This window comes from Eufriesea mexicana, unplaced genomic scaffold, assembly GCF_001483705.2.
Source record: "Eufriesea mexicana isolate 0111107269 unplaced genomic scaffold, ASM148370v2 scaffold1725, whole genome shotgun sequence".
NCBI classification, from domain to species: Eukaryota; Metazoa; Arthropoda; class Insecta; order Hymenoptera; family Apidae; genus Eufriesea; species Eufriesea mexicana.
Genome location: NW_016909819.1, coordinates 268,347 through 289,934, shown reverse-complemented (window position 1 = coordinate 289,934; position 21,588 = coordinate 268,347). Strand labels below are relative to the sequence as shown.

The 21,588-nt window shown below is 34.1% G+C and overlaps 1 protein-coding gene across 1 annotated transcript in view; it reads right to left on the bottom strand.

The window, feature by feature from the left end:
* The window catches only part of dpr1 (defective proboscis extension response 1), a 101,566-nt gene that overhangs the window by 58,679 nt on the left and 21,299 nt on the right, over nucleotides 1-21,588 (bottom strand). Inside the window, exon 2 of the mRNA XM_017901588.1 lies at nucleotides 21,112-21,209. Coding sequence (XP_017757077.1) covers nucleotides 21,112-21,209 — 98 coding nt within the window. The remainder of the gene's footprint in view (nucleotides 1-21,111; nucleotides 21,210-21,588) is intronic.

Genomic DNA, 21,588 nt, shown 5'->3' with positions numbered 1-21,588 from the left:
CAGTCACACCAGAGGAAAATAAATTACAAATTCTGAAAATCGAATTTCATTCTCGTGAAGTATAATTATAAGTGAATTTTAGTTTCATACACAGGATGATCTTTCTTTTCTTAGTTTCTGCAACTCATTTTCCGATGTTTTATTCCCTTCCCTTTTGTTACATTTTTGCGATTCTTCCTTTCGAATTTTTCATTCAAAAAATTTTCATTCAAATCGATTGATAAATAAATTATAGTTATTGCAAAAGCAAAGAAAATACTCGTTCGGCAGTAAGATTATACTTTCTATTCACATTTCACCCCCTTCCTCAGTTATTAATCCAGACACATTAGAAGATTTTCTAAACAACTAATTAAATATAGGAAATAAAAAGATTTGCAAAACAGTATCAACCAGGATAAAAAGGAGAAAATTATCATCTCTCCAATTTTTATATCAATCTTCTCAACGTTATATATAACTTTTCTTTAAAAAAAGTCGCATATTAAATTTATCTATCGCTACGTATAGATTTCTCGTTAGAGCACACTTTCAAAATTGAATAAAAATCGGTTTCAGAAAAATGGGTCACGGTGGTCAAAACGTTTCCACAAGAACAGAGCTCGAATATTAAATTTCTGATATTAAAAATATTCATTTTCATCGATATTATACAAATTTGAATTCTCTAAAATCCTAAATACTTTATTTAAAAAATAAATTCATAAACATCACTGGTTCCACGCATCGCGACGATGTTATTTCCTTCGAAGGAACGTGTAGGGTACTCTAAACGTATTAACCCTTTGCACTCGACGATTTTTTTGGCTAAAGAAGGGTAGAAATTCAAAGATTCTCTACTAAAAAACTGACGATACTTTTTTGAGCAGTAAATAAAAAATTGTATAATAATAGAATTATAAAATTATTTGACTTCGATACTTCGCACACTGTTACATTACATTAAATCTGATATATTAATTAATATCGATCTTGCCAATTTTATGAAATGGTTACTGAAGTTCACCTCTCAAGTGCAAAGGGTTAAGGTTTAGAAAGACGGTCCTGCGTGAGAGCATATCGAAGTGTGAAGATAGTGTGAATATTAGTCGATAGTCTATTAGCCTGTAACCTTAGTCTAATCTCTTAGCTTGTAAATAAATCTATATACTGGAAATCAATAACACCTTTATTTCCGTGTTTGCCAATCGGAACCATATCCCTAGATATATACCACCCCCAAATCTATCTGCACACTATCTCAAGTCATTCCACCCAAAATATCGATCCTACATTTATATCATCGCAAATGCTGAAAAATCTCTTGAAAAGCTTGTTGCGATGGCAATAATACTTGGAAAACGCGCCTCGCCGTCCTTCTTGACGATCAACAAATTATAAAACAAGACATCAGACGATCGTGGGAAATCAAACAAAACACATCAGATGAGGTTAGCGAGAATTCACACGGAAAAACATCAGACGGTTTTGGAGCTCAGACAAGACATGTCAGACGTGAACTAGAACTCGAAGACGTAAGACGGTAGTTGGGAGAAAACGAGAAAACGGAAAACGAAATGTAAAACGACAATGGTGGAGACCATACACTGCACACACACCAATCACACACACATACATCATAATCGTAGAATAAAGCATAATTACAACCACAATCTGTACTTTATTACTACACCTAAGTGCTCAGTGTCTCGTAAGGGATTCACTGGGGCACACTGAGAAAAAGGGCAGCACAAGTATACCACGCGCTCATCTGCATCTACGCGGTGCAACAAAGTTCGTGAAATATTGTACAATATTTTTAGACGCCGTTAAGGCACGATGGTCGAAGTGTTCCTATAGGGAACACCTCGCCAGGTATAGAGGTCCCGTTAGAGTCTGGTGGCCAGACGAGCCTCAGGAAGTCGGGGCTAGGCCACGTGAGGTAGCCTCGCACAACCTCGGTTTTCCCCAATGTAACCTGGGGGTGACGCGTCCATGGGCACCTCTCGGGAAGGGTGCCCGCGTGGGTGACCCTTCGGAGAGCCTAACCTGAAGGAGGAATCCCTGCTACCCCAGAGCGTTGCGTGGAGGGAGTTTTCTCCTCCTTTGGGGGAGGTCCTTGCCTTCCAGACGGGCTTAAAAGTCAGAATTAAGATAGTCTTAGAGCAAGAGTTAAGATTGAGAGTTGTTATTGCGAGAGTTGCGTTCAGTGAGAGTCGAATCGAAGATACAGACTGCAGTAAATCTGAGTATCCGAAGTACTCTCCAGCGAAGTAGAGACTGTGTGACTCTACAATATTATAATTTCTATTGGATATTACATTTGTATATGTATGTGAGCTGGTGTGTTTTGTTTATGTGTGTGCTGATGCCGTGGTGCGGCCTAAAGCAAAAGAAATCTCAGTCGTCTGTTGCTCGTTGTGGGGATATAAGGTTGTGCACGTGGTGCTGGTATTGGAAATGTAAAATATTAAAATATATTAAGTATTAAATAAACTAATTATAATACGATGAATATTTATCAATTTGAAACGTAGAGTTTATTCTTTCAATTTCACGTAGCAAAGACGGAATCAGGGTCTCGGTCGAGTTCCGAATCATCGTTTAATCGCGTTCATTCTCACACGTGATGCAAATAGCGCAATGTTGCTGGTGGAATAAGCTGCAGCGTCACCGGAAGTGGGCTGCGAGTGAAGAGGTTCGGTGGATGGCGGTGGAGCACGAGGAAGCGGTGGTGGCTGTAGCCGATAGCAGAGAAAGCTGTGTCAATATGCGACCTATCCAAGGGTTAAAGGTTACCAGGCGGATGTCTGAGTGACTTGCAAGGTTACGGCCTTCGCGATCGCTGCTAATCTTGTTAACCCTTCAGATCGTTCGTCCCCAGCGTCTCTCGTTTTCCACTCGCTCATCGAATAGGCAGCCAACTCGTCGAGCTGCTGCCTCGATAATTTTCCTTCGGCTCGATTGCTCGCTCAATCGATGACAAACTCATGCGAGATCAGCCACGCGTTCACCTCTGCTTCTTCATCGCTCCGTCAGGACTGCCTCGAGAGAAATTTTAGACAGCAGTGCTTGACAGCCATCGTCTTCGCGATCACCTTGACACCATTTTCCATCATCTCGTGCTCCCGAGATCTTGGTATCGTGTCGGTGTAATCGGAAAAATATTTTCTAAATTTAGACGGTTGATTTTTGAGATTTCTTTTTCGTCTTTGTTTCTTCGGCATCAAATTTCCGGATTTTCTGACCGATTGTGAGATTTCTCTTGGGATTTAATTACAGGTAACCTGGTTAATTAATTTGAAAATGAACATAATTTCGATATAATTCGTTCCTTTAGGAGATACAAGGAAATAAGAGGCAGAGGAAGGTTCAATAAATCTCATTTTTTACAACGATTCTATTAATATACGTCAGCGACACAATATACTTTTCTAATCGATGAACAGAGGAGTCTCGCAGCAACACTGAATGTCAAAAAAGCAAGCAAGGAATCGCAATCGAGGGAATATATCGTGGCAGCCTTCAATCACCGATCCATCAGCTATTCATGGTAAACTGCACTCGGTCGATCATTCCGTGAAAAACAAACCAATCTTACGGTCTATCTTGCAACCCAGCGAAACAGGCCAAAAGGGAGTTATAAAGCCGATGGAGAAAAAGAGAGTAAAGAGAAGAAAGGAGAATCCCCGGTTTCCTTGCGATCCTTTTTTCTCCAGCCTCGACACCCGGTACTATGTCATTCTAAAATGCTTGCAGTCTAATTAATCTGTCAAATACAGCCGATGGTATCGGACCTCGGGTCACAGAAACGTCAAAGAGCTCGTCAAACCTCGCTGGCAGTATCCCATCAACAGCGTTGAGATGCCTGTAAGGCCACAAAGGAAAATATCCAAAGAAAACATGGCACGGGAAAAAGGGGTTGAAAACTGCTACAATATCGATTCTAGCTCTCGAAGCTTCACAAATCCGTCATTTTCCACGATGGTTGTGGACGACAGAAGCCAATGGATGTATTTACTTCGTTCAAGGTTTTCAGAATTTTTTACTTTCCCAAAAATCGTTCTCTGGGAAACAGTGTCAAGCTATGAGCTGGACGTGTTAAATAAAAATATAAATATAAATATAAGGAAACTCGATTTTAGATTTCAAAAATGTAGTATGAATGCTAGCTACTGTGTAAACTGGAGTTTGGTCAAATTTTGAAGGACAGGTGTTATATTTCAGATCTCAAAATTGTCAAGAACAGGGTCTCCTGTTGGGCTAGTATTTTGAAAGAGTTCGAATTATTTTGCTTTTTAGTATTAATTTCTATACGAGGTACGAATTATTACGTGCTGTCAAGTATAGGGTCAACTTTTAGGACTGGATAATCTCCGAATCATCGATGCCAACACACACAAAGTTTCTAGATGGACATTCACTTAAGCATCAACTGTGTCCAACATGGCTTAACTTTAGTGACCCAACCGGGACCAGAGTGCATTATACAGAGCAAAGCCGTTGTCATGATGTAAATTCGAGGACGGTGAAGGAAGAGTTTACAATAAATATTGCGAACAGATCGTAATTTTCAAACCAGAGACTTCACACTTTGGGTGCGAAATCAAACTAATATAGAGTAATTGAAAAGCTTTGCTTATTGTGATTGAAAGTAATTGAAAGTATTGCATTGCTCAGTATTGATCAACTTTTCCAAAAAATTTTTATTTTAATTCTAAAATTTTAATTTCAGTTCTAAAATTCTAATTTTAATTATAAAATTTTAATTTTGGTTCTAAAATTCTAATTTTAATTCTAAAATTTTCATTTCAGTTCTAAAATTCTAGTTTTAATTCTAAAATTTTAATTTCGAATCTTTCTTTTCCTCCTTCCCCAACATTTTCGATACAACGCGAATTTTTGTGCGAAGGTATTAATCTTTAGCAGGTAGACATCACGTAGTAATGTTTAAGGTAAATATCGCTTCCGCTTATTTATCTCGTAAATACGAATTTTCAATATCGATAAATAAACCAATTTATTGGTACCACATGTCGTGTCAAAATCGATAGGGGACAACGACATAAACCGAATTCAAATAATATTCTTTCTGATAAAATAAATTCGAAAACTTTACGTAATAACTTTGTTTGACCAACTCTGTTGCAGTCACGTGTTGCAGATTAAGTAATTACTGAAATTCTATGGCGTCGGAAAATATATTAGGTGCATTTACTGCTGATGTAATAAATGCAGGAAAAAGAAGTGGAAGAATGAGCATAATTTTGAATAATTTGAAAAAATGAAAAAGTAATAATGGCAGTTATCTACCTCTTTCTCGGTTTTTTATTTGACAAGCTAAGGGGAAAGGTATGACTATCCTCGGCTAAATAGTCAGGTATTTGCATGTTTTAAAATTCCTGGTGGGACAGGCAAAAAAATTCCTGTGGTTCACCAGCGGTATACTGGTTGAAAATTGCTGCTCCGCGGGGCCACACTGTATACATCGTTTTACTTCGCATTAATATATAAAATTAAACCTTTCACGTCGAACAAGTATTCCTTTGTTTAAAAAATTTCTGTAATAAAATTCCACGAAATTTGCGAATTCTCCTCTCTCGAATGAAATTCAAATTTTTAGCTGACCGTAATTTAAGTTGCTACAATAAGAAGTACTTTGGTAACATAATAGCATCCAATTATAATTTACAGGAAAGAAAAATAGCAAGATGCTCAGAAATTTAACGAATCATATTCTCACAATGAAATCTTCCATTTATATAAGATGAATATTTATTGGCAATACTTAATTTATACGATATTTTATTGAAATATACGAAATAATTAATTTGCTAATTTTTCTCATTTTTAAAAATTTCATATTAAAAATTATTTAAACGAGATCAAACGATTTTTATTTAAAGAAAGGAAAAACGGAAGAAAAAAATTATTTTTGCAATGAACGATCCGATTGCATCTAGGAGTACTACTTAATGTATGTGATACCTCGAGTTACGTGGAATTCGTGAGTGAAAATCCTCATTAAGCAACGTTTGATCTGAAATTATTTGTTTCGTTTTAACGGGAACGCGAAACCTGGCCGATCAACAAAACCGTGTCATTTGTTATATGTGGTATTTGTTTTTCAATCAAAGCAACTCAGACGAAACAACGATGGATAATTCGATCGATAAGCAATCCACTTGGAGTGCTCGTTAAATAAATAGGTTATAGACATGTTATCACTTTGTGAACTCGGCTAATATAAATTAAAGCTGCTCCGATTGTCATCAGATCAAGCTCCTCAAAGCTTTCCAAACTTTCTTCAGCCCTCATTTTTGCCAGTTATTTTCAACCCATTTGTATTATCATCTCGAGTTACAGTACCTAATTTTTTAAATTTTTTCAGAACTTAGATCGATCGTTTGATTAATTTTGACTAAATTTCCCTGCTCTGAATAATGCAATTAGTGTTTTGATAAATTAATTAACACATAGCTGTTACTAATTTCTATTTCTGACATTTGTATATATGTATATTATATTATTTGTATAATGTGTATAATTTCACTAATTGTCTTCAAATTACGAATTCAAATCTGAAGATAATTAATGAATAATTGTACTGTTTTAATGATCTTATTAGGATGAATTTGTTATATTATTTTAGTCTAGAAATTTTCGTAAATAGACTATGTTGATTTTCTCGTTTTCTTTAAATTTACAATTCAAATCTGAAAGTAAAAGGTGAAAAATTTAATCACTAATTTCATAAGCTTTTTAGGAGATTCTTATTGCAATCTTTTTAGCTTAGAAATTTATATAAATTGACCATTTTGATAGTTTCTTTAAATCGAAAATTCGAGTTTGAAAATAACGTAGGAATAATTGTATCGATATTTTAATAATCCGTTTTCGATAAATTTGTTATTAATTTTTTAATAATAATATAATTTTGTTTAGAATATTTTCCGTCAAATTTAGAAAACACAATTTTATATATTCTTATTAATCTACTATATGTAGTTTAATGTACCTGTTAAGGATCCGCAGCGATAACATCTTTTCAATCAAGGCTAGCAAACCTCTCAGATATATTGCATTAAAATCGATGCTCTAATCTTCGCCGAGATTCACGGCGAATCATGTAGAATCCGTTTTCCCGGAAGGCGAAATCCCATTAGTCCCGCAGTCTAATTTCCATGTGGTTCCCGACGTTAATTCGAATTTGCATAGCAGTTTACGTAAAACACGCATGACGCAAAATGTATTAAAATCGATCGGGGAAAAAATATTACAAGCTAATACCCGGTATGAACGAAACGTTAAAATATTAAAATCAGGAAATATTAAACTCCTTTTTCGCATCGAATTCTCCAAAATTAGAAATTAACTCAGTTCGTCAATTACAACCGAAAACGAAAAAATAATTAAGAATCGATCGATAATTCTACGAATTTGATTGAAAATGAAAAGAAAATGAATTGGGAATGACAGAGAAATAAATATATTTATATACTTCTCTAACTAACTTTTTTCAATTTTATTTTATATAATTAGCAATAGATCAAGTTTCATTAATACCATAATGTCTCGGAAATTAATAAATGAAATGACAGAGAAATAAATATATTTATATACTTCTCTAACTAACTTTCTTCAATTTTATTTTATATAATTAGCAATAGACCAAGTTTCATTAATACCATAATGTCTCGGAAATTAATAAACGAAATGACAGAGAAATAAATATATTTATATACTTCTCTAACTAACTGTCTTCAATTTTATTTTATATAATTATTAATATACCAAGTGTAATTAATACCATAATATGTCGGAAATTAATAAACGAAATGACAGAGAAGTAAATATATTTATATATCCACTAACTTTCTTCAATTTTATTTTATATAATTAGTAATATACCAAATTTCATTAATACCATAATATCTGGGAAATTAATAAATATTCGAAACCAAAATTATCCATTCTGAATCCACACTCCCTCCCCACCATCAATTTCAAATTTCGTGCCAATAGACGATTTTGGAAACAATATAATAAGTCAATATAATTAATACACTAATTCAAGAATATAATAATTCAACATCATCTACTACTATCAATTCATCATCACTAACTTCTATTAAATATTTACAACACCTGGAAGAACTTGAATTTTTTAAAAATATCGTAATCGATACCCAGAAATAAAAGTAGTCACTCCAAATTGACATCAAACAGCACCGACAGGCTGTCTCAAACGATCCGTCTTCAATCAATTATCTCATACTACAATTTCGAAACTTGAAACGCTTGAACTTTTAGGTCCAATTGATTACGATCATGTTATATCATTGAAACCTGCTATACGCTGTAGGATGCAAATGAAATTTGCAACCTGAGTCACGAGTTTCTGGAACAGGTACAGGTCATTAGGAAACAGGCGTTGCAACAGACAGAGACAATCAAGAGAGTTCGCACAGTTCTAGGACCGGTTCAATTAGCAATATGTCCTTATCCTCTGTCAAAGTCTTCGTTTCGAAAAGTCAATAGAACGGCTTATAATTCCGCGTTTAATAGCAACTGACAGACCTCCAGATGCGTTCGAAACTAGCTTACGCGATAGATTAGCTCTCAATTGCCATATTTCAGGGAGTTTGTTAGCCCGAATTCCGAATATACTCTATAATAGCTCGCGATACGTCGGAATTGCCTTTGATACTTCATTGGCATTCGCGAAGGGAAATTTCGAGAGAGTTTTTTCGGCATACCCAGGATTCGATTAGGCTCGGAATTCGTCCGCTCTGGAACCGGCAAAATGGATCACAATGTTACGGGATTTTTGGAATTTACGTTTCCAGTGCCAGTGAAGATGACATGATTCTCAAAAAGAACTTCACACGCTACAATTTTTTGGAGAAAATAGAGTAAGAAAGATATAGAATAATAAATACAAAATGGAGGAAGAAATAGAAAGAATTTAATTTTCCAAATAAATATTTCTAGAAGCAATGTTTATACCAGGGTACGAAACAAAATTGGAAAATATCACATCCGCGATATTATTTATTAATATGCAAATATGTAAAATACGGTAAAATGTTCCGATATTTCAATGAAACAAAGATACTAGAAAAATTCTATTTTCCCTAATTTTCGTGTCATCTTCGTGAAATTGGTACCAAAGTATCGATGGAGTTCTTCCAGTTAAAACGAGCCCAAACACGATATAAATCGAACTAACATTAGTTGCACTAATTCGCTCAATATAGGCATCAAAATTTAAAATCCAAAATAGAGTAAAAAATAGAAAGAATTTAATTTTTCAAATAAATATTTCTAGAAGCAATGTTTATATCAGAGTACGAGACAAAATCGGAGAATATCTCGATTTTTATTAAGGACATCCGCGATATTATTTATTAACATGCAAATATGTAAAATACGGTAAAATGTTCCGATATTTCAATGAAACAAAGATACTAGAAAAATTCTATTTTCCCTAATTTTCGTGTCATCTTCGTGAAATTGGTACCAACGTATGGATGGAGTTCTTCCGGTTAAGACGAGCCCCAACACGATATATAAATCGGACTAACGTTAGTTGCAATAATTAATTAATCAGAACTGCAGCAACGCGTTAGTACCATTTTCATAAAAATAAGGGTGAAAATTAAGGAAAATAAAATTTTCTTTACCCCAGGTATCATCTGCATCAAGTTCCACTGAGCAAGAAACACCCATAGTGAGTACTGGGAGAAGAGTGTGAATGGCTGACGTGAATTAAACCGAGGAAATTTCGGTTGAATTTAGCCGAGCATTACTGTATTTATTTTCTCGAAATAATCGCTCATAATCTCGTTGATTCCTTTGATACTTCATTGGCATTCGCGAAGGGAAATTTCGAGAGAGTTTTTTCGGCATACCCAGGATTCGATTAGGCTCGGAATTCGTCCGCTCTGGAACCGGCAAAATGGATCACAATGTTACGGGATTTTTGGAATTTACGTTTCCAGTGCCAGTGAAGATGACATGATTCTCAAAAAGAACTTCACACGCTACAATTTTTTGGAGAAAATAGAGTAAGAAAGATATAGAATAATAAATACAAAATGGAGGAAGAAATAGAAAGAATTTAATTTTCCAAATAAATATTTCTAGAAGCAATGTTTATACCAGGGTACGAAACAAAATTGGAAAATATCACATCCGCGATATTATTTATTAATATGCAAATATGTAAAATACGGTAAAATGTTCCGATATTTCAATGAAACAAAGATACTAGAAAAATTCTATTTTCCCTAATTTTCGTGTCATCTTCGTGAAATTGGTACCAAAGTATCGATGGAGTTCTTCCAGTTAAAACGAGCCCAAACACGATATAAATCGAACTAACATTAGTTGCACTAATTCGCTCAATATAGGCATCAAAATTTAAAATCCAAAATAGAGTAAAAAATAGAAAGAATTTAATTTTTCAAATAAATATTTCTAGAAGCAATGTTTATATCAGAGTACGAGACAAAATCGGAGAATATCTCGATTTTTATTAAGGACATCCGCGATATTATTTATTAACATGCAAATATGTAAAATACGGTAAAATGTTCCGATATTTCAATGAAACAAAGATACTAGAAAAATTCTATTTTCCCTAATTTTCGTGTCATCTTCGTGAAATTGGTACCAACGTATGGATGGAGTTCTTCCGGTTAAGACGAGCCCCAACACGATATATAAATCGGACTAACGTTAGTTGCAATAATTAATTAATCAGAACTGCAGCAACGCGTTAGTACCATTTTCATAAAAATAAGGGTGAAAATTAAGGAAAATAAAATTTTCTTTACCCCAGGTATCATCTGCATCAAGTTCCACTGAGCAAGAAACACCCATAGTGAGTACTGGGAGAAGAGTGTGAATGGCTGACGTGAATTAAACCGAGGAAATTTCGGTTGAATTTAGCCGAGCATTACTGTATTTATTTTCTCGAAATAATCGCTCATAATCTCGTTGATTCCTAGGATTTTCAAATCTCGACTGGAAGTAACAAGAGACATATATATATATATATATATATATAGAGAGAGAGAGAGAGAGAAAGAGAGAGACGTAATACCAGATGGAATTGAAAAACGAGCGTTCATGGTGCTTCTCTTACTCAGCAATTAAATCGAGACCAAGCGTGTTAATTCCAGTAATCGTCGAACAACGCCAAAATCGTCATTGCATGGCGGAAACAAGTCTGGCGTAAAATCGAAAATGATCGCGTTCAGGGCATATCGCATAATTAAACCACGGCCAATTGTTCGCCGTTTCGTAATAACCAACGTTTTCACCGGAATAACAATTTCGCGTCGGACCGAAAGTTCTCGTGGAAATTCGAGCTCGTTTCCCAATGGTTTTCGATGGGAATTCGTCGCGTTTCGGATGAAATGGCGCGACACCGAGTGGCAAAGATCGAGGCGTGAAGAGCAACAGGCGCGTCAGGCCGGATCACCGCGTATCGATCGTCGATCCGCGAGATCGATCTACGCGCGCACGCACACCTTCGTGAACGCGTTCCGACGAAGCGACGAATCGTTCTGTTCCGGTTTGTCTCGAATTTCGCGGGGATGTTTGTAATTAAAAGGTCCTCCCTGTTGGAGCAACGCGAAATTAACGAGCTGCCGGGTTAATTAACTCCCGGCAACGTTTTACCGATGATCATTGGATCCATAACCGCATGAATTTTGAATTTTTCTTCGCATTTTTCTCCTTATTCCCTGAAACGCTGACCGCGTTTTCACCGATTCTATACGCTTTCGTATTGTTCGCTTTTCTATTATTTCTTTCTTGTAAAACCGGGGAATTCGATTTCCGAATTTGAAAAATTCCTTTTCCGAATTTTTGTTCAAAATTAATCTAATGCAGCGACCCTCTGCATCTCGATATAAAACAGTTCAGGGCTGTAACGGGTCAAGTATTCGTTCTTTCTTGACTCTCAGTGGTCAGTCCCACGATATTTTTCGCCACAATTGGACGAAATAATTGTATTATAATATATAATAATTAATAATTGTATTATTATTAATTGTATACAATAATTGTATCTCTATAATTGTATTATAATTCCTCATTTCTATATCTTTAATTAAAATTACTATTTTACTGAATACGAATACACTGTGTTTTCTTAACGTTCGAATCTAAGACAAAAATATAGTCCTCTAAAATTTAGTATCATCCTTCCCGCGTTATTTTTCTCCACAATCGGACGAAACGAGTCAAACTTTATTTTTCACCATGGTTCCAAACTATAATAATTGTATCTCTATGATTGTATTATAATTCCTTATTTCTCTACTTTTAATTAAAGTTGTGGTAGTGGTCACATAGATTTTTAAGTATATATGTGTTGGGATGAGTGGAAAAAGTATGCATGGGGTTCGAATATGTAATGAATTCAGGTTATTATGATAAATGAGCATGCGTGTAATGATTGAGGTGTGTGCGAATTGTGTATGCCAATGTAATGTATGAAGAAGAAAGAAAAAAAATGAAAGTGATTTGACAAAGGTCAGTTGCAATTAAGTTTTAATACTGAGAAGTCGTGTCATAGAATAATTATGAGAAATTAATTATATTTAAATGTTATACTTGTGTTTTATAATCCTTGTTATTAAATAAAGAATTGTTCTTGCAGTTTGTTATTAAAATTTCATCCACCACTAACAAAAATTACTATTTTACTGATTACGAGTGCACTGTGTTTTCTTAACCTTCGAATCTACAATAAAAATATAGTCCTCTAAAATTTGGTATCATCCTTCCCGCGTTATTTTTCTCCACAATTGAACGAAACGAGTCAAATTTTATTTTTTGCCACAGTTCCAGACTATAATAATTGTATCTCCATAATTGTATTATAATTCCTTGTTTCTCTATCTTTAATGAAAATTACTATTTTACTGAATACGAATACACTGTGTTTTCTTAACCTTCGAATCTTTAATGAAAATATAGTCCTCTAAAATTTAGTATCATCCTTCGTCTGCAAAATCAAATTCGAGTGCTAATAATGGCACCAGGTATAATATAAAAGGATCGAGCTTGCTAATTATTAGATGATAATGAATTTTTGACTAACCTCTTACTGAGAGAGCTGAATTTTCCATGTTTCCCGATTTTCCAAGACCGTTGCAACGATCTACTGCAATCTAAAAATTGATAACCGGTACCCAGTCGGAATTGGACTTTCTTTCCTCGTTTCTGCTTAACCACGTTCGTTTTTACGCGACTCATAAATGAGACGTTCAAATTTCAGAAGCCCACTTCCGGGGAATGGTTCGACGTCCTTTACGGGCCACTAAAAACCTCAAGGAACGGTAAAAACGACACGGGGGAGCGACGTTTCCACGTTCCGCGGATTCCACGTGAACCCTTCCGGACACTTTCGACGGGTGTCTGGAAACACGATAAAGCGAGGGAAGAAAATCGCGCGTGCACGATTATCGTAGGTTTTACGTAACGTAATGACACGAGAATTTCATGGAACAACGCGCAATCAGAATTCCGGATTGGAGTTTTCAAGCGAATCTCGCGGGTCGTTTCATAGTTAATAGAACAGGGAGTGGGGACGAGTGGAAAAAGCATATGCGTTTGAATCGAAATTGACCTATCGCTTCGTAGGACTGCCATAATTTCATGGAAATGTAGGCTGATTTCTCGGAGAGCGATGAAAATTTATAGAGAAATCGAGGATTTCAGTTAATGAATAAAATAGGCAAGATATCATTAAAATTACGTACATCCAATTTAGAAATTATAGAGCAAAATGTAAATCGAAATAAGTTTAACTAATTTTAAGATACGTGATTTTTCCTTTTCTTAATTCTCGTTGGCAAATAATTCTCATTTTATTATATATCAATGATATATTCATATAATAATAATAATACTTTATTAACGGACAGAAGTTCTTTGGTATATAATAAAAATAGTAAAATAAAATATACAGTAATAACAGTAGTAGTATAGTAGTACAGAAAGCAATGGAATAAGAAACAATTGAAGAAAAGAAGAAGAAAAACAAAAGAATAATTTTAAATAAAAAAACAAAAGAATAAAAGAAGAGTACAATAAGAAATAATTAAAAAATAGGAGAAAAAACAAATGAAAAAACTTAATAAATAAATAAATAATTTAGGTATAGTTAAGCCTTGAAATAGATACCTTAAAAGAGCATAACGATACATTAAAGAAGTCAATGTTTTCACAGTGTACATTTGCTGTTGAACATAATCTGTTTACGCTTAATTTGCTTAATTAATTCTGAGATGTGCGATTTTTCTTTGAAGAGTAACGAATTTTCATTGACAAGCAACCTTATATTATTTATCAATGATATACCCGTATGAAATAATAATAAATTAATAAAAAGCAAAATGCAAGATTAATTTTCAAGAAATATAGCTTTTGTTGCGTCGTTTTTTACTTCATCTCGCAAACAGGCAAGCTATGAAAAGGAGCATGAACTATGCTCAAAGGAATTCCAGGAACGCACTAATTAGGTTAAAATTCTCTTAGATTGTTGCGCAAGTTCGTAACGCTTTTGGCATTTGGCATTTGGTATTATGTTCTGCGATGCATTTGATGCGAGAGAATTTTCGCTACGAGCTTTCGTCTAACAGTAAACTGTTAGATCCGAACATATTAGTTTGGACTCGAGGTGTCTAAATGCGGAATTAAAGCAGAATGTCTGGAATTGATCAGCAGGAGAGGCATCATTTCTCAATCAGACAACGTCAACTTCTATTGATGTTCTCGTGCACCGATGAAGATCCTACAGGAACCGTCCTTCATGCGAGATATCTTGCATCATCAGCTCTATTTAACGAGAAACACGCTGCCTAATTATGATTTATCCTAATATTTATAGAATTTTCTCAACGATAAGACACCTAGTGCATTGAATATTTAAAGAAAGTTGCATGGAAAAATTTTTACACTGGCACTGTTCTGTACCAAGTACCTGAATATAGTATATAAACTACCTATGACAAATGTAATATATGTATATAGATAACAATAATTAAAATAGTATTGGAATGGAATGAGCACGACTCTGAAACAGTGTCAAAAGTGTTTAAGCTCAGAACGAAATATGAACGGGATATTTATGGCATATCGAGTGCAAGTGAAGAGTGAAAGTGTTTAGGATACCTGACCCACCGATTGAAAAAGAGAGCATGGGTATGAAAGAAGACACGGTGCAAGGTTTAAATAAGGGTGCAAGGACGCGAAGAATTAATCATAGAGTGAGTAATAGTCTTGTTACTAAAGTATTATATAATTGATCATTTTTTAAAAACCCTCCTGGAACTCTTTATTCCTTTCGAATTAAAAATATTATTGAAGATCCAATTATATTTTAAAATTATATAAATAAAATATAAATTATTAAAATTCTAATTAATAGGTTATAATAATTTAATAAAATGAACAAAATTATTAAATATTAATAAATTTTCTTCATATATTAATAGTTATCAAGATAGACTGCTTTAGCATCAGTCATAGACTGTCTTAGCATAATCACACAGTTTTTTGAGAGACAGCAAATGAGAGTCAGTTCTTGATAGTCAGCCAAGAATTATTAACGCTTAGAATAAGTTTCAGTTTAAAATAAATCATTTTTATATTTACATCACTGCTTACTCTGTTGCCTATCCAACATTCCTACAATGGTGTAATAAAAATAAATAAATAAATAAATAATATTATTTCATTATTACTAAGTTTGCAGTATAACATAGTATAACAATATTAACTTTGTCAAAAGAGTCTACACATTTTCAATAACTGCAGAACCAAAAAATTCCGAATAAGTCATTGCGATTAGGGAACTGGGACGCAGGAAGGAAAGTGCAATAATAGAGGCGTTTCCAGATGAAAGATTCGATCGAAGATCAAGGGAATCGAATTACGGTTGTCTGCAACTGGCGTAACAAAAGGGAGATAATGGCCGATGGAAAACTGGCAACAAGAAGGCGAATCAAGATCTCTGGATTACAGCTGCGCCATCCTGCTCTTACACCTAATTTCTCCTATTTACAGGGATTCCTTGCGTGAAACGGCCTTGATGAGAAAGTCAGTCAACAGATCTTCCTCCTCACGCCAGTCAACGAGACATTTTGGTTTCGGTGAAAGCAACGAATTTTCCTCCACGAGATCCGCCACCTCTTCCAGCTGCGAAAGGTGTGAGCATACGTGCTCAGAAATCAAGCAATCAACCGTCTGAAAGCGACTCTTGTGCGAAGTACATAAATGTTTGCGCTCATATTTATTTTACGTTAATAAGGTATGCCTGTCTTTGCGTACACAGCAGCTTTCAAAGAGGTCGCGGGAGCCAGATTTATGCTGCTGTTTAATATTCGTTACTGCGTGTTCATTTTACACGAAGATCGCGCGAGAATTGCGAGAAAAGCGAGGAAGAAAATCGGTAAATTATATTAAAATTGAAATATCGAAGTTTCGCGTTGATAAATACCGCAGAGACGATTTGCATTCAGAATAGATTGCTTCGTAGCGATTGTTGAACATGCGTGGCGTAACTTACATCGATATATTATCCACGAATGATTTAATAATTATTTGTAAATATTATCTTCGTATTAATATTATATAAGACGAAATTAAATTTAACACATTAAATTTTAATTCATTTGAAATTAATTTAAATTAATTTTTACAACAACTTATGAAAGTTTTTCTTGATTATAATTACGATTATAAAACAGTTTATTTATGTATTTAATATATATCTAAGTCTTTAATAAAATAAGATATAGTTTTTCCAAAATGAAGAGAATATTTTTCACTGTTATATTGGACATCGAGAAACTGTTCTTCGATATTTATCTTTCAACTGAAATAAAAATTCTGATTTCAAGCGAAGAGGGAATTAATTTTGAATTAGCCACTTTGTCGAAAAATTAATATTTCATCGAAGGAAATTTATATGCACACTTCGAGTAACATCGTGAAAATAATTTACGAAGATCTGAATGAACGAAATTCTCGAAAGAGATAGCGTGTTGAACATTCAGAGTTAAACAATATTGTTGGAATTTTCTAATTGAATACACAGTACGTAGTTAATACTACGTGGAGAGAATTCCGATAAATTATACCGGTAACATGCACGCGAGTAACGATGTCGAAATATATGGACATAGTTTATGTGACTTTAACGATGATGAAAATGTCGGGGTTATGTCAATTAGGAAATAAGTAATTAATTGTATGGAGAACATTGTATGTCACTATGGCTCGCCAAAAATACAGGAACAAGACTACGAAAGACTATAATATATAAAGAAATTAATATAATAAAAATATAAAACTATAATATATAAAGAAATTAATATAATAAAAATATAAAACTATAGTATATAAAGAAATTAATATAATAAAAATATAAAACTATAATATATGGTAAAATTAATATAATAAAAATATAAAACTATAATATATAAAAAAATTCGCGGTAGAAGTTGCAAGACAGGTAAAATAATTTGTTTTAATTTCCCGGTTAATTAAAATACTTTAATAAACCTTTTAATTAATTTCCCATTTAAAAATCACTGTTATCTCTGAATACTATTAAAAGGTAACTTTCCTGTTAAAGTAAAAGTCAAGTTCCAACGCTACCGCAGCAATCAGTAACATTAATTAACTCCTCCAATTACTCGACGTGATATATACAGTACGAAAATCAACAAGTCGAGTTTTTCTGTACACGAAGCGTTTCCTCAAATCTTGCAGGACTTAAAAATTTTAATCTCTGCCTTTATTAATTTTTTAATTGAAGCTGGAAACTTCCTTCCAACCAGAGATACGTATTTGTAAATTTGTTTTCCGAATTCCTCGGAGCTTTCACCTCCTCCTCGTCGTCTTTTCGAAACTCCGGCTCCCGGTCGAATAATTCCACGCGATCTAACTGGCTCCAACTTGCAAAATTAACATTTTATCGCGAGCAAAAGTCGAAACTTCACGGGAGCTCGTGAATTTTTAATAACAACGGGATTCCGTAATTTTCAATCCCCTGCAGGAACTCTTTTTAATCCGCTTTCTCGTTGCCCGATTTCGTTTCTCCGTGTACCGTGCGCGATCACCATCCCTTTCCGAATATTACCGATGGAAAATTTCTAATTGGATGAGCCCTTGCGAGAGTGTTCGATTGGTAGAACAAGGGCAAGAGAGGAACGTAGGGTTCCTTCGAAAATTCATTTTGCAGTCGAATGGACTTCATTCCGTAGGTACAGCCCCGAGCTTATGAAATTTCGAAGAATAATATTAGATAGGAATTAGGAAGTTTGGAAGCCTCGTAGTTACGTTGAAAGATGGAAGCTTGGGAGATCGTTGCATTCCAAAATGGAAACTTGGGAGATCGTTGCGTTCCAAAATGGAAGCTTTGGAAATCGTTGCGTTCGAAGATGGAAGCTTGGGAGATCTTGCGTTCGAAGATGAAAGCTTGAGAGATCGCTGCGTCCCAAAATGGATGCTTTGGAGATCATTGCATTCCAAGATCGAAGGTTTGGAAATCGTTGCGTTCGAAGATGGAAGCTTGGGAGATCTTGCGTTCGAAGGTGAAAGCTTGGGAGATTGTTGCGGTCCAAAATGGAAGCTTTGGAAATCGTTGCGTTCCAAGATGGAAGCTTTGGAAATCGTTGCGTTCAAAGATATAAGCTTGGGAGATCTTGCGTTCGAGGATAAAAGCTTGGGAGAACGTTGCGTTCCAAGATGAAAACTTGAGAGATCGTTGCGTTCAAAGATGGAAGCTTGGGAGATCACTGCGTTCCAAGATGGAAGCTTGGGAGATCACTACTTTCCAAGATATAAGCTTGGGAGATCACTGCGTTTCAAGATGGAAGGTTGGGAGATCGTTGTGTTCCAAGACAGAAGCTTGGGAGATGATTGCATTCCAAAATAGAAGCTCGGGAGATCACTGCGTTCCAAGATGGAAGCTTGGGAGATCTTGCATTCAAAGATGAAAGCTTGGGAGATCGTTGCGTTCCAAGATGGAAGCTTGGGAGATTTTTGCGCTCGAAGAAAAAAGCTTTGGGATATCTTGCGTTCGAAAATGAAAACTTGGGAGATCACTGCGTTCCAAGATGGAAGCTTGAAAATCATTGCGATCCAAAATGGAAGCTTGGGGGATCACTGGGTTCGAAAATGGAAGCTTGGGAGATCATTGCGTTCCAAGATGGAAGCTTGGGAGATCATTGCGTTTCAAGATGGAAGCTTGGGAGATCGTCGCGTTCCAAGATGGAAGCTTCGGAGATTTTTGCGTTCAAAGAAAAAAGCTTTGAGGATCCTTATCTTTCCAGAAGAAAGCCTCTTTTCGTGGCAGGAAAATCGAGATAACAACGAGAATCGACGAGAGGCATGAATTTCGCAAAATATCCAGCTCTCTGTATTCCATTTACGAAATACCCTTGAGCGATTTGGTCGAAAAAATTGTAATTATGCTGCAGTATTTAAATCGTGAGAGGGAATTCAACCATCAGCTCGATCTCTGGTAAAAATATTTAATCAGGTCCTGCTCAATTATTTGTTGCACGAAAACTAATTTTGATCCATTCCGATAAATTATAAAACGATAAAATTAAATTATACGACAATGAAATTTATCCAATTTATAAATAATTCACTTTGAGTACAATTTCACTCCTCAAAATAACAATTAAAGCGTGATTGAAATTTACTTTTGTTAGACGATAAAACGAGATTCCGATATACGAAAGTAACGTGATTAAAAATTTCGATTGCATCAACGTGTTTTAATTGTATTATTTGAAATCTACTTTCGTCATTACGATTCTGGATTTGTATTTAAAATCGATTGACAAACGGATATGTACCTATACATATGTAGTATATTTTACAATATGTTATTAGACAAAGATATTCTGTTGAATTTTGTTTTGGGACTTGTTCAATTTCGAGATTACGATTCCAAGATAATTTCTTAGAAATTACCTTCGCGTTTGGTCAGTTCTCTACATTTCAATTATGCATGCCACCTTTTGTAATTTCGATTCATGAAACCTGATTGAATGAAATTCTGGTAGAAACCAGAATTAAAGAATGATATGTATCACTTTTTACTTTATGGTGTTATCTCGATAAATTTTCTTCTTCCAAATAGAAATTTTCATCGATTGGTACAAATCGAGTTCAAATTTAATGCCACTGAAGTAAATTTCGTATTTTAATCAATCAATTATGTTACCATTTATTTTAGCTAGCTAATTTAGCATTCAAGCAGTCGTTTTTAATATATTCTATAATTTTGATCATCACGAATAAATATATTTTAATTCTTAAATATAAATTCTTTAATTTAATTCTTTAAATATAATATTATTTTAATATTTAAATATATTTCAATGACCGAATAAATATATTTTAATTACAGAAATAAATTTCTGATTTTAAATTTTGATCCTCGATTTAAATTAAATATTTCAAACCTAGTCTACAGAACTGATTGAAATTAACTTAATTGACTGATCTTGTCAATTAATTTATCACAATTGATTCTAAAATCTATTCTTGATTTTACATTTTAGTAAAGAATTTAAATTATATACTTTTAACGCAACTTGTAATATTAACCACCACTAATGAATGTTTTATAGTTAATTCTGCAGTCCTTTTCCGATTTTAGATTTTAATGATAAATTTTCCTTCTTATACATTAGTATTATATATGTACAACGCCAAAATGAAATATCGAAATTACATTATTTATAGAACATCATATTTATACTGAATGCAATAATTTATAAAATTCCGAAATAGTTAGAAAATATTTACAAATTTTTACATGCTATTTCCCAGCACCATGGATTCGTCAAAATTATTATTCACAGTATTATATTTTTACTAGAAAATTTTACTCCCTCCCTTATCATATCCCTAATTTGTTACATTTAATTCCTTCTACCGAGGAATTATAAAGAAATTAGCTCGACTACAATAATTAGCAGTATAACGTATCACTTATATCTCTAACCTCGACATATGAACCGTTAATAATCAAGGTACTGGCTAAATTGTTGAGTACACATGCAATATATATGTGAAACTCACCATTAATAACATGAACGTTGATGCTGGCCCTTTCAGCCACAGTGGGCACGCAACTATAGTTTCCAGAGTCGCTTCTCTTTACATGGGTGATCTTTAATCTGCAATGAAATGAAAAATTGACGTTTGATTTTGTACTTTGCTGATCCATATTCATTAATCGTAATTTCTATATAATTCTAGTTACATACCATAATAAAATTTGTACATAAAATACATAAATAAGAAAAATAAAAAAGAAACATAAGAGAAGCATAGATTAGGTGAAATATAAATATAAGAACGTATATAAAAATGTAAATATAAATATAAATATAAGAATGGGAGTTGCAGTGATATGGGCAAGTCTCGAACGTTGTTGAGAATAAAATAAATAAATAAATAAATAAACATATAAAACTGATCACTAAAAGATTATTTCTTCCTCATGAAAATGTTCACTATGTATTATAATACTGTATTCGAATGTCATAAATTAAT